This window comes from Canis aureus, chromosome 15, assembly GCF_053574225.1.
Source record: "Canis aureus isolate CA01 chromosome 15, VMU_Caureus_v.1.0, whole genome shotgun sequence".
Lineage (NCBI taxonomy): Eukaryota > Metazoa > Chordata > Mammalia > Carnivora > Canidae > Canis > Canis aureus.
In genome coordinates, this window is record NC_135625.1 from 32,789,287 (window position 1) to 32,810,734 (window position 21,448).

At 42.9% G+C, this 21,448-nt stretch overlaps 2 protein-coding genes across 34 annotated transcripts in view; one reads left to right on the forward strand and one right to left on the reverse strand.

The window, feature by feature from the left end:
• The window catches only part of LOC144284473 (uncharacterized), a 187,032-nt gene that overhangs the window by 123,152 nt on the left and 42,432 nt on the right, over positions 1-21,448 (reverse strand). The window lies entirely within an intron of this gene.
• RBPMS (RNA binding protein, mRNA processing factor) overlaps positions 16,499-21,448 on the forward strand; it is a 172,899-nt gene continuing 167,949 nt past the window's right edge. For 4 of the 30 annotated variants that reach the window (XM_077849013.1, XM_077849014.1, XM_077849012.1 and 1 more), the window contains exon 1: positions 17,773-18,409. In XM_077849013.1, coding sequence (XP_077705139.1) covers positions 18,344-18,409 — 66 coding nt within the window. In that variant the 5' untranslated portion in view covers positions 17,773-18,343. Of the gene's footprint in view, positions 16,828-16,876; positions 17,016-17,757; positions 18,410-18,872; positions 18,912-21,448 lie in introns of those variants that run through there. The other 26 variants (XM_077849025.1, XM_077849026.1, XM_077849041.1 and 23 more) reach the window with 20 other exon arrangements.

Genomic DNA, 21,448 nt, shown 5'->3' on the forward strand with positions numbered 1-21,448 from the left:
GGATCGAGCCCTGGGCCAAAGGCAGGCGCCAAACCGCTGCGCCACCCAGGGATCCCATTCTTCTATTGAATTATTGAAAATCACCCTAAATATAAGTGATGTTAAATATATTTAATTAATTTAAAATGTTTAATAATCATGAGCAACCTTCTTTCCTTTCTTCCTCCTTTTCTTTCTTTATAATTTAATGTAAAAAAAACACTATGCAGGTCTGAGCATTGAAAGTGGTTGGAGTTCACACAAGGAAGGCAGCCGAGCAGGGTGACAGCCTGGCAGGCCTTAGAAAAAGTACAGGGGATTTAAGCAATAAGTAAATATATTGAGGATAAGGAGAGCCAGAATTCTCACAGAAGGGAATTTCAAATATGGAAAAGAAAAAAAAAAAAAAAACTCAAATGATCTTTGAGTATTGGATTAGAATTACAGGGATTGATGTGAACTGATGGTTTGGAATATAGGGATGTAGAAACAAGTATATATCTTTATGTACATACAGATGGTCCCCAACTTACAATGGTTCAACTTAATGATTTTTTGACTCTATGATGGTATGAAAGTTATACATATTCAGTCGAAGGTCTATTTTGAATTTTGATCTTTTCCCAGGCTAGGGGTATGTGGTATGATCTTCTCCCACGATGCTAGGCTGTGGCAGTGAGCTGTAGCTCCCAGTCAGCCATGCCGTCATGAGGGTAAACAACTGATACACTTACAAACATTCTGTACCCATACAATCATTCTGTTTTTCATCCTCAGTACAGTATTCAATAAATTATGTAGGATATTGCACACTTTGCTAGGAAATAGGCTTTGTGTTAGATAATTTTGCCCCAACTGTAGGCTAATGTAAGTGTTCTGAGCACATATAAGGGAGACTAGGCTAAAGCTTTGATGTTTGATCAGTTAAATGAATTCAGTTCATTTTTGACTTATGTTATTTTCAACTTACAATGAATTTATTGGGATTTAATACCATTGTGAGTATAGTGTTATTATACATGTATTTTCCTTATGATTTTCTTAATAATATTTTCTTTTCTCTTGCTTACTTTATAGTAAGACTACAGTATGACATACAAAATATGTGTTAGTCAATCATTTATGTTATCACTGAGAATTCTGGCCAACAGTAGGCTATTAGCAGTTACCTTTGAGGAGAGTCAAAAGTTTATACATGGATATTTCCCATTGTACAGAGGAGTTGGTGTCCCTAACCCACATGTTGTTCAAGAGTCAACTGTATATATGAGGGGAAAAAAGTGTGTATGTGCATGTGCGTATACACATTTATATATTCTCTAGCTCTGTCTGCTAAGAGGACCTATGGCAATAAACATACCTAATATCCAGATCTTGGTATCTAAATTCCATTCTCTCTAAAAAGTGGAATGGAATTCCACTTTTGGAATCCTTGTAGAAATGCCTGGTTCTAGGTCTGGAGCATGGAAAATACAAGATAAATATTCTTGTATTAAAAAGTAAGGAAGTGCTCAGAGACTAATGGGACATATCAAAAGGACACAGGATTTAGCTTGAATGGGGGTTCAAATCTGGGCTAAACATGAGACAATATGGGCATCAAAATAAACAATGATAGGAACAGATTATATCTCTTTGGGTAGAATAGGAATCCATGAGTTCACACTGATATAAATAGACTATGAATAAATACATGGGGAGAAGATAAAAATTTTTCCTTAGAGTGGAAGGCCAACTGATAAGTTTAAAAGGCATGATAGAATTAGAAAATAACCATTTGTTGATCATTACAATTAATTGTTATTAATTAATTATTCAGGCAGGAAGCATCAGTTGATGCTAAAACAGGCAGGTGAAAGTTGGATGAGAACAGGATATTTACACAGCCTCTTAAGTTCCCCACAAAATAGTGATTAATTGTAAGAGGAAAAAGAGTCACTTTATCATTAGATACTACTAACATTGTTTGGGACAAACTGACATCATGTGTTACCTGATAGGAATGCAGTAAGAAAAGCACATCTCCTACTTCTGTGATATACCCGCCAAAAATATGCAACCTTAAACATGAAGGAAGAGACATCAGACAAAACCAGTTCTGCACAATAACTGAGGAACTATTCCAGATTGAAGGAAACCAAAGACATGTAGCTATATATGTATACCCTAGATTGGATCCTTTTGCTTTAAAGGACATTGTGTATTGAGATGGTTGGTGAAACTTGATTACATTTCTGGATGGACAGTATATGGGAATTCTCTGTACTATTCTTGTAATTTTTCCATAAGTTTAAAATTATTTCAAAAGAAAAAGTAAGAAAAAAAAAGTTATAAACAGAGGAAAGAAAGAAGAGTGCTGAATTTATAGTCAGATGTGAGAACAGGACAGAATCCTCAAAAAAACTCTTCTTAGTGGTGAATGAGAAAAAAAAAGCCGTAAAGGAAAGGAGAAAAGATTTATATGACTATAAAATATGATTTTTTCAGTTTGTTAGTGAAAATACTTCAGTGCATAACATTTGTATTAACAAAAATATAACAGAGGCACCTGAGTGGCTCAGTCAGTTAAGCATCTACCTTTGGCTCAGGATCATGATCTCAGGGTCCTGGGATAGAGCCCCTTGTGGGGCTCCCTGCTCAGCAAAGAGTCCACTTTTCCTTCTCCCTCTGCCCACCCACCACCTGCTCAAGCTCTCTCTCTCATATACATTTAAAAAAAATATTTGTAAAAAAACAATATATAATAGAAATAAATCAATCAGGAAAAGTGACAGACCCGTCAGGTTGATGTGATCATTGTCATTACCTCACAAACAACTGCATAGTGAAAAGCAAGAGTTTATTTATTTTTAAATTTATTTATTTACTTGAGAGAAAGAGCACACGAGAAGCATACTCTCCACTGAGCAGGGATCCTGATGTGGGGCTCGATCCCAGGACCTTGGGACCATGACCTGAGCCAAAAGCAGATGCTTATCTCCTGAGCCACCCAGTCGCCCTGAAAAGCAAGAGTTTAAAGTGAAGAAACTGCATGTGTAGTTCAAAATCCAATAAAAATTATAGTACTGAAAAAATATATATATAGTACTGTGGGCCTGGAGCCAAGAGGACATTCTGAGGATGGGCTTTAGACCTAAATTTAACCATCTGGAACGCTGTCTCTCTCTCTTTTTTTTTTTTTTAAGAGTCATACTCAACCTTTTCAAATAACAGAGATACCTTTTAATAGGAAGTCTGTATTTCATCATAAAGATGGAAGAAGCACACCATGCCCTTGGCTGAGTACTCACCCGAGAAGCAGGTTCTATTTTGACATTGCATCACATGTTGTAGAAACATTGCTTATGGCAAATTTATTTTATGTGGTCATGTGCAAGCAAATCAATCAAGGAGCTTACAGACTGGCAACTTATGTCCTAACTTATGCTCATACTTCTGTTAAAATGAATATGTGCAGTCTCTCATAGGATCTTGACAGCAGCTCTTGGTCAGAGGTAAACCATCACCACTAGTCCAATTTTACAAATAAGGAAACCACATGTAAGCAAAATGAAGTGCCTTTCCCAAAGTTGATACCTAACAAGGGGCAGAGCTTGGGCTCAACATAGATACCTTGTCTTGAAATTTGCTGGAATTTCCATGACATCAGTCTCACCTGAAGAAACACAAATCAACACTAAGGTGTAAGTCCGTGATCTCAAATCATTTGTTCATATTTTATCACCTATAACTCAAAAAGCTCATGTCTTCAGTAATAGCTCCTATAAAGAACTCATTTGTAATTCATTTCTAAACTCTATTATTGAAAGTATCAACAAGTGTTTAAAGCATTTGTTAGTGATTATGTTATAGAAGCTGAAGCATAAAGCTATTTCTGTAACCTCCACATAGACACTCCTCCATATTTCTTCACTGGCTGTGGTACTGTTCAAATTGACATTCAAGATGCAGACAAAATTTGTCGAATCAGATCAGGTTATTGGTTGTAGTCCAGAACCTGTGACAGCACGTCTGATTATCTCCAGTCAGCCAAAAATCAAGACCAGTGCTCAGAAAATAAGTTCCAGACATTTTCTAAACAAATAATGCTTTAAAAAAAAAAAACAAACATTTTCTAGAATGCTTAACTGGTAGTGGCATCAAACTTGAAAGACCATTCAGTGGATTTGCATCATGGCTTAAGAAAAGAATCATCTAGCCAAGTCTGCCTATAATGATTTTCACATGCTTTAAATAGGTATAAGCAGATATAATGGAAGTGTCAGATGAGACTATTTCCCTAGTTAGTCTTTAAAAGTCAATAAGCAGAAGCAACTGGGTGGCTTGGTTGGTTGGGTGTCTGACTCCTGATTTCTGCTCCGGTCATGATTTCAGGAAGATGAGATAGAGTCCCAAGGAAGGTTTTGCACTGGGTGTGGAACCTGCTTATGATTCTCTCCCTGCCCCTCCCCTGGTGCCCACTCACCCCCAACTCTTGCTCTCTGTCTCTCTCTCAAAAAAGCCAATACATATTCCAGCAAAATTCATATACTTGCTCATCTTTTTTTAAAAAAAGATTTTATTTACTTATTCATGAGAGACACAGAAAGAGGCACAGAGACACAGGCAGAGGGAGAAGCAGGCTTCATGCAGGGAGCCCAATGTGGGACTCAATTCCGGAATTCCAGGATCATGCCCTGAGCCAAAGGTAGCCGCTCAACCGCTGAGCCACCTGGGCGTCCCCACTCTTGTTTTTGTTTGTTTGTTTGTTTGTTTGTTTGTTGTTTTTTAAAGGTGGTGAAGTAAGGAAGTGAATTAGAGACTATTATTTATTTAAAAACCATTCATTCTACAAATATTTATCCACTATGTACCTGGCACACAATCTAAGTGAATGTATCATTTTCTTATGCTAATAATGGAAATTAAGTAAGTTTTGGCTAACATACCAGTGGCAATACCAAGCATACCTGAGCATACTTGAAACCCCAAATACTGGTTGTTTTAGAACATTTTTTTTAGATCAACTAAGGCACTTTCAGAAATATTCATGCCACGGACGCCTGGGTGGCTCAGCGGTTGAGCATCTGCCTTTGGCTCAGGGCGTGATCCTGGAGTCCGGGATCTAGTCCCACATCAGGCTTCTTGTGGGGAGCCTGCTTCTCCCTCTGCCTGTCTCTCTCTCTCTCTCTCTCTGTCATGAATAAATAAATAAAATCTTAAGAAAAAAGAAATATTCATGCCAAATGCAATAGATAAAATTCTCTTAAGTAATTTTATCAGAATTAAATTAAACAGTGTCATTAATGTTTAGAGATGTTGTAAAGAGTGAGATGATTATGCCTGGAAAAAAAATGGGGGAACTAGATGGAAAAGCGGTGGTTGAGAGTAGAGGATGGAGGAAATGGACGCTGGAGTGGAAGAAGCAAAAAGACCTAAAGGAATAGAAAGCTAACTGTAAACCTGGTCACATCACTTGTTCACTCAAAAACCTTCAAATGCTAAGACCACCACCGATGGTCTTCTACCAAATAGCTGTTACTCTTCCCTTCCCTCCTTGCAAATAGAAGTTACTATCACAAAGGGTGAAAATGCCAGATACTACACAGTTTCCCAACATTTAGTCCAGCTATGTGATTCCCTGTGACTGGGTTCTGGCTAATGAGAACTGGGGAATTCCAATAGAAGATTCTGGAAAAGACTTTCTTCTCTGTTTGCACAGACTCTACCTACCTTTTCCAGGCCATTGAATATAACTGTGTAAGGATATGATGCTTGGAATTGCTGCAGTTTTATGGGGGCTAGAAGAGGAGATATCATGGGACCATAAGAAGGGGTGTCACATACATTGAGAATGGCAGAGTGAAAAGATGAACCAACCCAAGAACCACACTTCTCATTATGTGAAATATTAAAAAGTTTTCCCTGTTTAAGTACTTCCCTTTTATTTATTTTTATTTTAAAAATATTTATTTATGTATTTATTCATGAGAAACATAGAGAGAGGCAGAGACATAGGCAAAGGAAGAAGCAGGCTCCTGCAGGGAGTCTGATGTGGAACTCGATCTGAGGACCCCGGAATCACTACCTGAGCCGAAGGTAGATGCTCAACCACTGAGCCACCCAGGTGTCCTTGTTTAAGTCCCTTTTAGTCAAGTTTTTTGTTGCTACCTGTAGCTGAAAACATTCTAATGAATATACTTTATTATTGCCTTAGATAAAGCTGAAATTATTTCCTATAACTTATAAAGGTTTTAAAATCTGAATAATCTGGCACCTTTACCTTTCTAAGCTAGTCTCTCTCTTTTGTATTCTTCCTTTTTTTTTTTTTTTTTTAAGTTTATTTACCATCTTTAGTAATCTCAATACCCAACATGGGGCTTGAACTCATGATCCTGGAGATCAAGAGTCACATGTTCTTCTGACTGAGCCAGCCAGGCACTCCTCTTCATTTTTTTTTTTTTTTTTAATTCTAGTCAAACGTCCTCTCTCTTCTTCTCAAGCTAGTTTCTAGTGGAACCTTCTCCACTCCTACCATTCCTGCTTTACTGCTTACCTATTAGGACTTGGTGAAATGTCACATCCTCCTAGAAGCCTCTACTTATTGACCACCCAGAGTATGCAGTTGCCACATTTATGATGTCCCTAGATATCTGAACTTCCATAGTTAGAGCACATATTCCACTTTATCATAACTGCTTAAAAAATTGGCTCATGCAAGTCGGGTTTGTGTCTCTCTTGTTTATTACTGAATCTTAAGAATCTATATGGCACCTAGCAATCATATCTGTGGAACACATGAATGGGGTGCAGGATATTAGAAGCAAAATAATTTCAAATATAAATTAGAAAAGGCAAACATCTGATTAGAAAAATGCACAAAGACATGATGGGCAAATGGCTATAAATAGATGAAAAGATGGTCAGCTGCTGTAATAATCAAGAAACACAAAATAAAAGAATAATATTTCAGGGTGCCTGGCTGGCTATTGGTAGAGCATGAGACTCTTGATCTTGGGTTCATGAGTTCAAGCCTCATGTTGGGCGTAGAACTTATTTAAAAACAAATAAATAGGGATCCCTGGGTGGCGCAGCGGTTTGGCGCCTGCCTTTGGCCCAGGGCGCGATCCTGGAGACCCGGGATCGAGTCCCACATCGGGCTCCCGGTGCATGGAGCCTGCTTCTCCCTCTGCCTGTGTCTCTGCCTCTCTCTCTCTCTGTGACTATCATAAATAAATAAAAACTTAAAAAATAAAAAATAAATAAATAATGATGTGCCTGGGTGGTTCAATCTGTTGAGCATCAGACTCTTGATTTCAGCTTAGGTCATGACTCAGGGTAGTGAGATTGAGCCCTACGTTGGGCTCTGTGCTGAGCGTGAAACCTGCTTAGCGTTCTGTCTCCCTCTGCTTCTCCCCCACTCACATGTGCTCTCTCTCTTGCTTAGATAAATAAGTAAACAAACAAATGTACAAAAAAAGTAATATTTTTCACCTGTAGATTGGCAAAATGGACAAAGGTTTCTCCCATTTTGGAAAGGCTGCAGTGAAATAGGTACTCTCATATACATTGTAGGAGCAAGTGTAAATTGTATAAGCTTTCTAACCATAAATATCAACACTTAAACTCACCTACCATCTAACCTAGTAATTTATTGAGAATGTATTATAAGAAAATAATCGGGCAATGTACAAAGATGTTTGTACATGGATGTTCACCACAGCATTGCTTAACACTAAAAAACTGTAAGCAGCTTAAATGGACTCCCATACAGAACTTGTGCACGCACACTGGAATTCTACAAAGCTTTAAAAAAGATGAGATGGCAGCCTCCGTGGCGCAGCGGTTTAGCGCCGCCTTCAGTCCAGGGCATGATCCTGGAATCCTGGAGACCTGGGATCGAGTCCCACACCAGGTTCCTTTCATTGAGCCTGCTTCTCCCTCTGCCTGTGTCTCTGCCTCTCTCTCTGTGTGTCTCTCATGAATAAATAAATAAAATCTTTAAAAAATAAAATAAATAAAAATGGAAAAACTGAGCTGTCTCAATATGGATAAATGTTCATAAGACATGTTCAATTCAAAAAGCAAGTATAGAGTATTATTAAATAACAATGCCATTTAAAATACATGTTAAATACCAAATTTAAAACCATTAAACCAATTGATAAATCGGTTGAAACAAATCATCCAAAGAACACCTCGGACCAAGATGAACATATCCAGCCACTAGTTTTGAACCTTTTCAATCAGAGAATGTTCACTTTACATTCACAACAATCAATCATACTAAAAAAAAGGCACAAGTTGTAAAGTGAGCCACTTTGGGTAAAATGATGGCAATGGTTAGGATTACTGGGACCTGAAATTTACACACACACACACACAAAGATCTGGTTTGCAACTTTATAGTCACCAATGTTTATCTCACCGAATTAGTCTTATTTTTTGCCTCTTAAAAATTTATGGATTTATTATACTTTAGCTGATTTGATAAGATTCTTCTCATATGAAGAGAAATAAACTAATAAAAATGAAGAAATGCTTGTTTTTCTTTTTCCTGTTGGATAGTCCCAAAAAGAAGGGAGAAATTTAAGATGTTAACTGAAAAATAAAATGTAGGGAAAAAAAAGAGGAATCTGGGTGCAAACCACATCTTCCATCAAGCTTCCAGGTAAGAGCCCCATTTTCACTGTCATCTGTGAGGTGCCAGCTGGTGTCAAGCCTTGGGTCTTTGGGGGATTCCTCAGTGTATGGTTGCTTCTCAGTTTTTTCCCATCAGACTTAGGATTGAGCTTCTCGGTATTTATCTATAGGCTTTGAGGCTACCCAAACTGGCTGCTGTTTTCTTTCATTCTCTTTATCCTTATTAGTTTATGCCTTAAAATAATGACGATGACAACAACAAATACTTTTCATGTTTCTATGAGAGATTTTGGAACACAGTGGATAGAAATGTGTAGGGGCGCCTGGGTGGCTCAGTAGATTAAGCATTGGATTTGGGATTTCAGCTCAAGTCAAGATCTCAGGTTCCTGGGATGGAGCCCTATGGCAGACTCTGCAGTCAGCACGGAGTCCTGGAGAGTCTCTCCCTCTGCCCCTCCTCACACACACACACACACACACACACACACACATACACAAACACACGTACTCTAATCTAAAATAAATAAATCTTAGAAAAAGAAAAGAAATGCGTATGTGTAGCTTGCCATCTTAAAACAATAAAATGTGACAATCCATGTAAAATTTGGATCACGGTCCCCTGGTCAATGCTTTCAACTGCTAGTATTTTTATTAGTGGGCTTGTTCTCTTATATCTGACTACTTGGTCTATTTTCTGGCAAGTCTTTCTCCTTGTCCTGTCTCAGCATAAATATTTCCAAAGATTCTACTCTCTGAAGCTAAAACTCACTTATGATTTCAATTCGGATGGTGCCCAAATATATACATTATCTCCTATTTCTTCTGGCTGATCATTTTCCAACCATTAGCGTAATTCTGACACTAACAAATCTCATATGCATGATACTGAGCTCTGTGTCTATCCATACAACCAGGTCTTCTCCTTTGAATATCTCTTTTTCTTTTTTTCTTTCTTTTTGGAATTGGCATCACCAAATCCTTGAAGTCTTAAAACCTGGCTGTTAGTTCAAATGCCTTATATTCCTTTACCCTCTACATTCAATCATTTGTCAAATTATGTAGCTTCCCCTTTGGGAATGGCTTTCATTTCCACATCCTTTTTACTGCTTGTCTAGTGGAAAAAAAATATACGTTATTCAAATCTACTTCATTAGCCATTAAGATCTCTTTCTAAAGGGCAATTCTTAATGATGACCTAATGAAGTCCTCAGCCTTACCTTCTAACCCTCACTTACGGTCTCTCCACATTCCAGACAAGTTAGACTACAGTAGACATTAAAAAATGTTAAATTTAGCATTTGACCTTTGATTGTTTATAAGTGACTTTCCAAAAGGCTGGAGGCATTGCTAATTATTATTTTCCTGAAGCACAACTTCAAGTTACATATGCTATAAAGTTGGTGACAGGAAAAGTCACTTAATTATAAGAGTGCCTTGCCATCTGCCCCACAGCCACACCTCACTCTGGCCTTATTGATTTCTATTTATCCTCATTGTAGTCAGCAAATTTTATTAAAGTTCTGAGGGACTATCTATATTTTTCCACTTTACTGTTTCCCAGAAGGAAGAGTCTTATGCTAGGAATGGCATTTGTGATTTTTGTTTTATAGATAGAGCTCTTGCATCAGGGGTTACTCTCCTTGCTTATCCTTGAGAATGCCCAGGGCTTTCTGGTTTCCAGAGCCTTGCTTTCTTGTTCCCTATGCTAGTGATTTCATTATATGTTGCTACATAAGTAACCTCCCTCAAACCCGGTGGCTTAAAAGGATAATCATTAATTTGCTCAGAAGAGTGTTTACAGTTTGGTCAGGATTCTGACATAACAGCTTGTCTCTGTTTCATGTGGTGTCAGCTGGGGTGACTCAGGAGGGAGGACCTACCTCCAAGATGGCTCACTAATAAGGCTGGCTGCTGGTGCTGGCTGTTGCAGGGAGCTCAGATGAAGCTGTGGGTGGTGGGGTTTGGGGAGATGGCTAGGGCTTGACTTTCTCCCATGTAGGCCTCTCCAGGTAGCTGCTTGGGATTTCTCATTACATGAAAGACAGGTTCCAAGAGGAAGGAGGCAGAAACTGCCAGAATTTTCTAGTGCCTGGGCTCAGAGCTCCCAGAATGTCATTTCCTCCACACTCTATTCATCAAAGCAGAAACAGGCCCAGCTCAGATTCAAGGGGAGGGCACATAAGCTATAACTCTTGATGGCAAGAGGGGCATGCACATACAAAAAGGTGAAATTATGGGGGGGGGGGCTGTGTTTGAAGACTAGCTATGCCATTTACCTAGTAGCCACAGCAATACATGTCCCCCACCCCAATGTGAAAAATACATTTATCTCCTCTCCAAAGTTATGAAAATATCCATCCTATTGTGAACATCAGTTCACAGTCTAGGACAGGGGTGAGCTAACCACAGCCTGAGGTCCAAACCCGACCTGTGGACTACTTTTGTACAGCCCCTGTGATAAGAATGGTTTTATATTTTTAAAGGGTTATAAAAAAACAAAACCAAGAAAATGTGAGAACAATTATAAACATGACCTGCAAAGCCTCAAATATTTACTATCTGGTCCCATACAGAAAAGGTTTGCCAACCTCTGGTCTAAACCATGAGCTTCTAAACGGGGTCTAAGGGCAGATGTGGCTCCTTGAGTGTCATTCCTTTACTATGGCTCCTCAGACATGGATCCTCTTGATCTGAAGACCAGTGAACTAAAGAGACAAAGTATATGTTTCTCTCACACACCCAACATCTGATGGTAAGGTAGGGACAGAAAACCAATAATAGACACCCCCATTCAAAAAGGGAATGAAACAAGATGGACATGGAAAGTGGCCCATAGCAATTCTGAAATCAGACTGGGCAAATGATGTCAGTTCCTTTTTTTTTTTTTTTTTTTTTAAGATGTATGTATTTATTTATTTTATATATAGAGAGAAAGAGAGTGAGCAGGGAGAGGAGCAGAGGGGGAGAGGGACAAGCAGACTCCACTCTCAGCACAGAGCCTGATGCAGGGCTTGATCTCATGACCCTGAGATCATTACCTGAGCTAAAACCAAGAGTTGGATGCTTACTCACCTGAGCTACCCAGTTCCTTAATTTGGCCCACTCCTTCTCTTTGGAAATGATTTTCAGGGGCTTTTTGCTCCATCTCAGTCATCTCCCCTTTTGGAAACAGCCCATAATTGCAGATGAGTAGCTTCCTCAACCTGCTTTCTGCCTGTGAAATTGAAGCTCCAGAGGCCTCTTTTCATCACACACAGTCTCTTTGGCTGTGCAAACTAGTCAAAATCCCTTAAAAGCCATAGGTTTCTTATACTTCAGGTTTTAATCAACTCCTTTTGGGAGAAGCCATACTCCCATTTCTTTCCATGGGAGGCCCTTCTCTGCATTGAGTCAGTGTGAGATTTTGTGGGCAATACCATCCAGATTCTTAGAAGCTCTGCTATCTAGCTGAGAGGATCTATGAGGTACCACCTTAAATCTTTCTGAGTTATCAGTTTATCTATTGCTGTATACCAAGTTATCCAAACAGAATGGCTTAAGATAGCAATCTGTCATTATTTCACAGTTTCTGTTGGTGAGAAATCCAAGGTTCTGCTTAGTGGGGTCCCTTTGCCTCAAGGTCTCTCTCAAAGGCTGGAACCAAGGTGTCAGCTCAGGCTACCATAACAAAATAACCTAGTTTTGGATAGTTCTTGGGAAGTCCAAGATCAAATTGCCAGCCATTTTTGTTCTTGGCGAGGGACTTCTTCCTGGCTTGTAGATGGCTACCTTTGCAGTGTATCCTCACATGGTAGAAAGCAGAAACCCTGATGCCTCTGTATCTCTTAGAAGGGCACGAATCCCAACCTAGGGGTTCTACCCTCATGACCTCATCTAAACCTAATTACCTCCCAAAGGCTCTAACACCATCACACTAGAGATAAGGGCTTCATACTATGAATACAAACATTCAATCCATAAGAGGTCTCCTTTAAGACTGCGCTTAGGGAAGATCCACTTCCAAGTTTGCTCACATGGTTGTTGGCAGGATTCAGTCCCTTGTGAGTTGTTGGACTGAAAGTACCATTTCCTTGCTGGCACTTGGATGGAAGCCTCCACTGCTCCTTGTCACATGGACCTCTCTGTAGGGCCACCGGTATCATAGTAGCTGGCTTCCACCAAAGGCAGTAAGTGACAGAGCAAAGAGAGGGTGTGTAAAAAGAGAGCCATGGTGTCCCTGTAATCTAATTTTGAAAGTGATATCCATCACTTTTGCCATACTCTATGTATTACACAAGGGCTTGAATACCAGGAAGTGGGCATCTTTGGGGGCCATGGTAGAGGTTGTCTACCACAGGCTCTTCCAGCTATACTTTTGTCTTGAACTTCACCTAAGGCCATATTTTCCCTGATAGCACCCTGGATCTGACCTTGTCCCTAAAGCCATTTCTATTTTTGAGAGTTTTGTCCTCTGGAGAAGCTAGGAATAACAGTTTTATTTCATACCCAGCAAGTCCTGGCTTCTTTATGCTTCCTCTAAATTCAGATTGAAAATAGAACAATTCCCTTTTGGGGGGGCTCATCTCACTTCTCTTGTACTATATCATAAGCATCTGAAAGAAATTCTTCAACCTTTTTAACACCTATCCAGATATGTCCTTAGCCAGATCCACATGTTCATTCGGTATCTTTTCTATCTTTCATGTAAACGGCAAGCTAGTTTAGCTAACTGTTTTTCCAACAGATAAATGGAGTCCCCCTCTCTCCAGCCTGTAATAACAATACTCACTGCCCCCTTAGTCATGCTCTTCACTAGTAGACTCCTCAAAGTTTTCCCAGCTTCCATCTTATACCTGGTCCAAAGCCACTGCCACATGTTCTAGGTTTCTATACACTGGGACCTCACCTCTAGGTATGCATTACGTTTCAGTTCTCTATTGCTATATAAGAAAACGGCCTAAAACTTAGTGTTTTAAAACAATAGCATTCACTTTTTTGCTAACAATTTTGCAGTTTGGGCATGACTCTGAGAGCAGCTCATGTCTCTTCCGTGTGGCGTCAGCTGGGGCAGCTCCACTAGGGCTGGAGTATCCACTTCCAACAGAACTCACTCAGAAGGCTGGCAATTGGTACCAGCTGTCTGCCGAGAGCTCAGCTGGAGCTGTGAGTCTGGGACCTAATTCTCTTCCACGTGGACCTCTCCACGTGGCTACATGGGCTTCCACAGATGATTAGAGGGAAGTGATTGCATCTCACAACTATTTAGGAGGTAAAAATCAAGAGGACGTTGCACAACGATGTGAGTTACTTCATGGTACTGAACTGTGCACTGCAGAACGGTAAATACAGTGCTTTGGGTTTTTTTTTTTAAGCCACAAAACCTAATAAATAAAATCAGAGGAGGATGTTGATGGCCTAGAGATGGGTGGGGCTGGAGAGACAGATGTCAAAGAGGACAAAACCCCCCAAAATAGCCTCCGGCCCTGAGACCTTTCTGGGTTGAGTAAAGGATGAAGCATTAACAGGTAGTCATAACAGGTAGTCACAACGCATAGTAGATACTTTAGCTTTGTGCTGCAGGGCTAACACAGGTACCAAAGCCATGCCATGCAAACTACCTTAGAATAGAGCTTTAATGTCTGCAATTCCCAGAGACAAACACTGAGAATGTCATTATAGGTTTGGGTTTTTTGTTGTTTTTAAAGACGTTATTTATTTATTCATGAAAGACACACAGAGAGAGGCAGAGACATAGGCAGAGGGAGAAGCAGGCTCCCTGGGGGGAGCCCGGATGTGGGACTCAATCCCTAGACCCCAGGATTACTCATGACCTGAGCCAAAGGCAGATGCTTAACCACTGAGCCACCCAGGTGCCCCTAGGTTTGAGTTTTCTTAAAGCAAGCCTCCAAACGAATACTGCCAGAGAAACAGAGATAAGTAATAAAACTACAGGTGCATACAATATTCCCCCTTTCAAGCATGTGACCTTTTAGGCTAGAAGCAGTATGGTCAAGTGGTGGGCAGGGAGAAAGCAGATGTTTCATGGTCATTAACCCTATTTTTCTAGGATGTAAAAATCCCTTTGTTGCTTTATAAGGAGTAGTCTGGAAACTAGTGCTACTGAGATCTTACTTTTGAAACTTTCTTTCTTTAAAGTAGCAAACAGGTCATAAAGATCATTTATATCCTGAATGATTTCTTTTACTGAGGTTTTATAAACAGCTAAAGTCTATTTACAGATTTCCAGTGGGTTTGTTGGTAATGTATAGCCTTGTTTTCTTCAAAGTAAGCCTACACCATTTTTCATGGAAAGGACAGAAAACGGAGTCCCTCTTTTCATGGTGTATTTACCCTCCTCCTTATATACTTTTCTGAAAACACCTTGAATTTCATGCTCATCACTGATACATATCCTAGTCCTCCCTGCTGTATTGTTAACTGTCTGGTATGTTAGGTGACTGAGTGGTGCAATTTTCTTTTCTTTTTTTTTTTTTTTAAGATTTTTTTATTTGTTTATGAGAGACTCGGAGAGAGAGGCAGAGACATAGACAGAAGGAGAAGCAGGCAGGGGAGCTGATGCGGGACTTGATCCCAGGACCCCAGGATCATGACCTGAGCCAAAAACAGATGCTCAACCACTGAGCCATCCAAATACCTGCAATTTTATTTATTTTTGAAATCTCATCAGTTGTCTCATTCTGAGCAAGCTCTCTATCTAGGTGGGTCTCCCCTGCAAAATAATGCCTAAAGACTACTACCATGAATCTGCCTAGTGTCCTTGTGGTGGCTCCCTATGCTGAGACACTTCCACTTATTCAGTCCCTCCTGCAGGGGCTTTGTAAAGATGTGATGTCATTCAAGGCTGAAAATCAATCTCTGATAAGACTGTGTTCATTTATTCAAAAATATTCACCGAGAGCCTACTATGTGTTAGGCACTGTCTAGATATTGGGGACACAACGATCAAATCAGACAAAGATCTTCTTCTAGCCCTTATTTTTTTTTTTTTTTTATGCCAGATGTCTTTGACTTTTAACAATGGACAAAGTGCTGGCAAAAGAATCAGGTTCTACATTTGGAATTAGGCCACATTTCCCTGGACGGAGGTAGCAGCAGCATCCTGGAATCATACAGCACCTTCCACCGACTCGTAAGTGGAGTCTGACTGGAATCATCAATGACTAGATCAACTGTCACTTTTCTTGGGCCTTTGCCAGGCTCCAGCAAGACAATATCTTTCTGTGGAGTGTATTCAGTACCTGGCAATGGCCCAGGAGGGCAAAGGGCCTGTGTTTATTGGTGGCGCAGGGGCCCAAGACCACCACGCAGCCATTGCTCAGGAACACATTGCCCCCTCGTGGTTCTTTACGTAACTGAGGGAGGGACTGGGATTGGAAAGGCTCTCCAAATTTCCAGATTAATCGTGGTGGCCTTTGCCTCTTCTGAACTTCCATTGCAAGTTCAACAGTTTCTTGGTTTATTTTCATCCAGGATACGCTTTCCCCCCACCCCCCCCACAGAGGCACATGACATCCTGACAGCAATTAAACCTATTTATCAAAAGCTTCAGACTTCCCCCACCCCCAACCCAAGAAAACCCCAGTAAGTGAATGCAAGAATTACCACTCTGTTTTTCTTCACAACGCTCGTCACACAAGTATTTTCTCTGCTTTCTGCAATTTGAACCAGGATCGCTGATCATGTGGCCATGGAGTTGTTTTGGGTGTCTCGTCTCCACAACACCAGTTAAAACTCCCTAGAAGCAGGAGCCTTATCTTCACCCCCACCTCCACCCCACCCCCAGCAGCACTTAAACCAGTACAGGGTGAAGAATGTCTGGCGGGGAGGGGGGAGAGCAGAGAAAGATAAACAGTGAAGCGAGCAAATAAATAGAAGTTGTGATTGGTACTGTGCTGGAAAGGAACAGCATGTCGTGTGAGAGAATTCCTGGGCGTGGGAAGTGAGGGAGAATCTTCTGATAGAGGCCCTTTTAAATTTATGTGTTTATGATACAGGAATGGAGAGGCTCTCTATGGCCCCGGGAAAATGGAAATTTCCTTAATAATAATGCTAGTTTCCCTGTTCTGTAAACTTACACCGGGCAGGAATGAGTGCTGGGTGCTCTAGCTCTACCAACCTATAATCTCCTCTAATTACAACCCCCCTGGGAGGTAACTATAACTACTCCCATTTCGCAGGTGAGGAAACGGAACCCAGGCAGTCCTCTGGCGCGTGGTGCTTAAACAGGTACTGGGTGCCCCCCTCCCAGAATGCTGAGCCCTTTTTCTTCCTTAAGGGGCTTTGACCCTCCGAAGATCATCTGGGTTGGCCTCCAGCTCGGCTCGCCGTGAGCAACAGTCACTTAGCCAACAAGTATTTATTGAGTGCCTACTGTATACCCGGTAGCGTATTTAACTAGCCGTGGGATTATCAAGGTAAACAAGGACACGGTGTGGCTGGCGTTGCGTTGTGGGGAGGCTCCCCCGGAAGGGTGAGGGAGGCAGGCAGGTAAGCAATTCCAGGACGGTCTGCTGAGGGCCGAGAGAGGGGCCTGAGCAGAGGGGGGCGCGAAGCCTAGCAGAGGGCGAAGGCCGGGGCTGAGAGCCTGGGAGGGCCCGGCGTGGGAGGTGGGTTTGAAGCTGCGCCCTGGAAACGCCGGCCCCGAGCCGGCTGCCCCCGGACCTCGCTCGTTCTCTCGCATCCTGTCATTTCGAGCTGCCAAGTAGGAAGGGAGGAAATAGGTCTGAGCCGGTGCTGCAGAGGCAGGGCAGGCTGAGCGACGGGGGCGCGATCCCCACGGCGGTAGCCCACGGCGCGTCCCGGGCGTCGCGCGGGCCCGGCCCGGCGCCCCGAAGCCCCTCTCCAAGCGGGCGCGCACCGCCGCGCGAGCTCGCCAGCTCCGGGGGCCCCCGGGGGCCGGGGAAGCGGGAGCACCTGGCCTCCCTCCCGCGTCCGCCTCGGCCCCTGCCCTCCGACCTCCCGCCGAGTCGGGGGGCTGGGGTCGGCCGCTTCCGCCCGCCGCCCCCCGCCCCTCCCCGGCGCGCGCCATCCGGCCGCGGGCGGCCCCTCCTCCCGAGGGGGGCTTCTGCGTCCCGCGTCCCGTCCCTCCGGGCTGAAGCCGGCAGCCCACGTCTAGGGAGGGCGGAGGGAGGAGGAGGGGGAGGGGGAGGGGGAGGAGAGAGGGGAGGGAGGAGGGCGAGAGAAAGGGAGCTGCTTGGATCCCGTACTTCTCAGAGCCTGCCTGGAGCGCGCACTCAGCGGCTCTCCGGGTCCCAGCGTCCCAGCCGCGCCCCGCACCTCCTCCTCCTCCTCCTCCTCCTCCTCTTCCTCGGGTCTGGGCACCCCTCGCCCCCTCCCTCCGGCCCCCGCCAGGCTCGGGCAGCGGCCGCCCCCAGCCCCGACGCGGCCACATCCCCAACTCTCTGGGCTCCCTCCTGGGACGCGCGCCCGCGCCCCATCCTTTCTTCCTTCCTTCCTTCCTTCCCTCGCGCCCGCCCGCCCGCGCTCTCCAGGTCTCCCTCCCGGTCCCGATTGTCTCCGTCCCCGCCGGCCCGCGCCTCGCCCTGCCCCGTGTCTCCCGCGCACTTCCTGGGTCGCCTCGCCTCGCCGCGGAGCCCGAGCCGCCGCTGCCCCGGCTCCAGCCCCCGCAGCCCGCGGCGCCCGCCCGAGGGAGCCCCGGCGCCCGGGGAAGGGACAAGCGGGCGAGCGCGCCCTCGCCCCAGCCCCGCGCCCCAGCCCTGCCCGGCGAGGAAGGACCGGGAAGATGAACAACGGCGGCAAAGCCGAGAAGGAGAACACCCCGAGCGAGGCCAACCTTCAGGAGGAAGAGGTACCGGGGGGCTCGCTGCGGCGGGGGCACGACCTGGGCGCCGCAGTCCGGGGTCTGGGCACGGCCCTCGCCGCGACCTGTGGCCCCGGGCCGGGGGGGGGGGCGGGGGGGGTCTCTTCGCAGAGCGCGTTTCTAAAGTTGCGTAACTTTGAGGACTTTTCGGAGTTTGCTAAGTATAATGCTCAGCTTTGTCTGCGTGGGATTTTAAAAGCGGAATCGAGAGCTGACTCCCGGGTGACCTCCGGTTCCTGGGACCCAGAGGGTCGGGACCGAGTCTGCGACCGGGGCTGGGAGTGGGGGGTGTTTGTGCGTGCGGCGTGAGGAAGGAAGGAACTCGGGGAAAGTTCTCGGCGGGGAGACACCTTCAGTTCCCTGCCCCCTCCCCCTCCCTTTTCAGTGTTAAAAGTTCTCGGTGCGATCTCTTTCCAGCTGAGGCATTCTGGATTAATAGATAACTCATCAGCTGCATTCTTCTCTGATGAGTCAAAGACCTCGAATCTGGGTGATTAGGGTTTGTAAATTTTAGGGGCGATGCGGCTGGGGTGGGGTGGGGGAAGCCGAATAAAAGAGTTTGAGAGTTTACAACTCGCCAAGAGATCATCTTGGCTGTTTTAATAGCACTTTGACTCCTGAGCGTGAATTTTATGTGGTGCGTCCGTAACAAAGTTAAAAACGTTGCGGCGGCGGAGCGTTCCTTGGGGTAGAAACCCCATTTATCCGTGGGAGGGAACACCTGAACGGACGGTTTCAGAATTTTGTAGTTAGGATATTTGTGGTATTCTTTCAAGTGGCTTTGTTCCTGCAGGTATGTTACCTGGAGTCCAAGAAACAGTACATGTTTCGCCTGCTTTTTAAGTTCTCCCATAGCTGAGTTCTTAAACGTCCTAAAAAGAACTTGAGTGTGTATGTGCAAGGAAGTATGCACCTAGATAGTAGGACTTGTGAGGCATTATTTAGAGGGATTGTATTCCAGTATATAAGGCTAACAGAATGGCAAACTAATTCTAAAGCGGTCAAGATGTTGAGATTATTCTGGAGATAATCTGTTGCGTGCAAACAGATTCCGATAGTGAAACCAAACGTTGGGGGAGGATTTAATTAGTACTGTGAGACCTCGGCACATAGTCCACTTGTGAAAAGGGAACTATTTATATGAAGATGGAAGGACCTAAGACCATGTAAGTCCATGCAAAACACAAGATTTTACTTCTAGCACGTTTGTATGGGGCAACCCGCCTGACTTGCAGTAAGCTGAAAATTGCCTTCACACCTGAAGATAATTGCGCATTTTATTATAAACTAATTTGAAAAAGGTTATTTACATGCTAGTTCTTTACAACCACTGACATGCCTCTTTTCAAAGAGGGGGGAGACCTGAATTGCAAGTTCCACTTTTGGTCTTGTTCTTACTGGCTGCTTTGCTATTTATTTTCCCTACCCTTGAGATAACATGTAAAAAATGACAAGTGTGCTCCTTTAAGGACTTGTTATACTTAACTAATTCACCTAACACACCAATTGCTTCAGAAACCTTTTTATTTTACTTAAATGGGCAATCTATTTATTTCTAAGGGTAAGAATGTATTGTGTGAAACTATCTTTTTCTGCTTGCCTAGTTGAGAACACTTGTAAATGGAAAAAGTTAATCAGGCAAACCAGAAGCTTTTTTTTCTTTTTTCTTTTTTTTTGCTTTTGTAGGTAGCAAAAGAGGTGTACGCGTTCCAAAACCATAACCCACTTAACTTGATACAATTAGAGAAAAATCACATTTCTTTTACTTAACCCATCTCAGCCTCACAGCCCCCAGGACTGGTGGTGTCGGCCCTGGTCCTGGGTCCCCTTAATGTGTGAAGCTTTCCATTGGAGTTGGAAGTACAGTTACTGCTTCTTAACCTGTTCTGTTGCCCTGACAATGTTCCTCTTCCGGAGGGAATGGCATGTGGCTCTGTGTTGTATCAGTTTTGGCAAGACAGCTCTTTTAAAGGTAAGAGGACAGGAAGATTTGAGAACCCACGTCGTGTAAGAGGTAGAGGATAAAGACAGATACACCACGAAGAGAGAGGGTTTATAATGTTAAAGATTCAGGAAAAGGAAATAGGCCTGGAGTGATCCAGGTAGTTTTCCTCTAATTCCCTGTTTTGAGTATGTTTTGTTTTTTTTTTTTTTTTTTGATAAACTCTAACCTCTTTTTTTTTTTCTTCTTCTTCTAACTCTGAAAGCCACAAGTAAAATAAATATGGTATCTGGTGAGTCCCCATTAATGTACTCAGCATCATACAAAACCACTGCACTGGACCCTTTCCCTGCCCACCCAGTGATCAGCAATTTGTTCTCAAACACATTTAAAAGCTTTGGCTGAGGACTCCAGTAAACAGAACACACACATATAAAATGTATATACACATAATGACAGAAAAATGTGTTTTGTTGTAGTTTCTGGTGGCCATTGAGCTGACTTGGAAAAACAAGTCCAATCATCATTAAGAGAAAATAGTTTATTTCCTAGAACATCAGGGCAATTTAGGCTTTCTCTACCACTTCATAGAATCTGAGGGTATTTTTTTTTCCTCTATTTTTAAAAAATAGGTTCCTTTTATCTTCCAGTACATTTTAGCCCTGTTTGAGAGCTTTTAAAGGTTACTCTGAAATAATTGATACTGAAACACTTATTTGGTTCCAACTGTACAAACTGAACAGTCCAGGATTTAGAATTTCTGCAGCTTTTTGGGGGTTGGATGTTTGAGAACTTGGACAGGACATAGACTTCTGCTTTGGAGAGTATTTAAAGCTTTGAGGAAAAATTTTTAAGATTTGACTAGTTAACTGTAAGAGATAATACATCTGGCTTTCTAGCTTGTAGTGTGCTATACATGTGTGTTTCTCTGCAAGATGTCCCTTTAAAGAAAAACCAGTTGTCAGAATCTTACTGGGATCTGAGATTTATAGGGCTTATGTATAGGGTGTTAGATAATTTCTAACATCATTTTAGTTGATAAAATCCTAGAATTTTTCATCTAACTTTGGACTAGTCAGTATCCT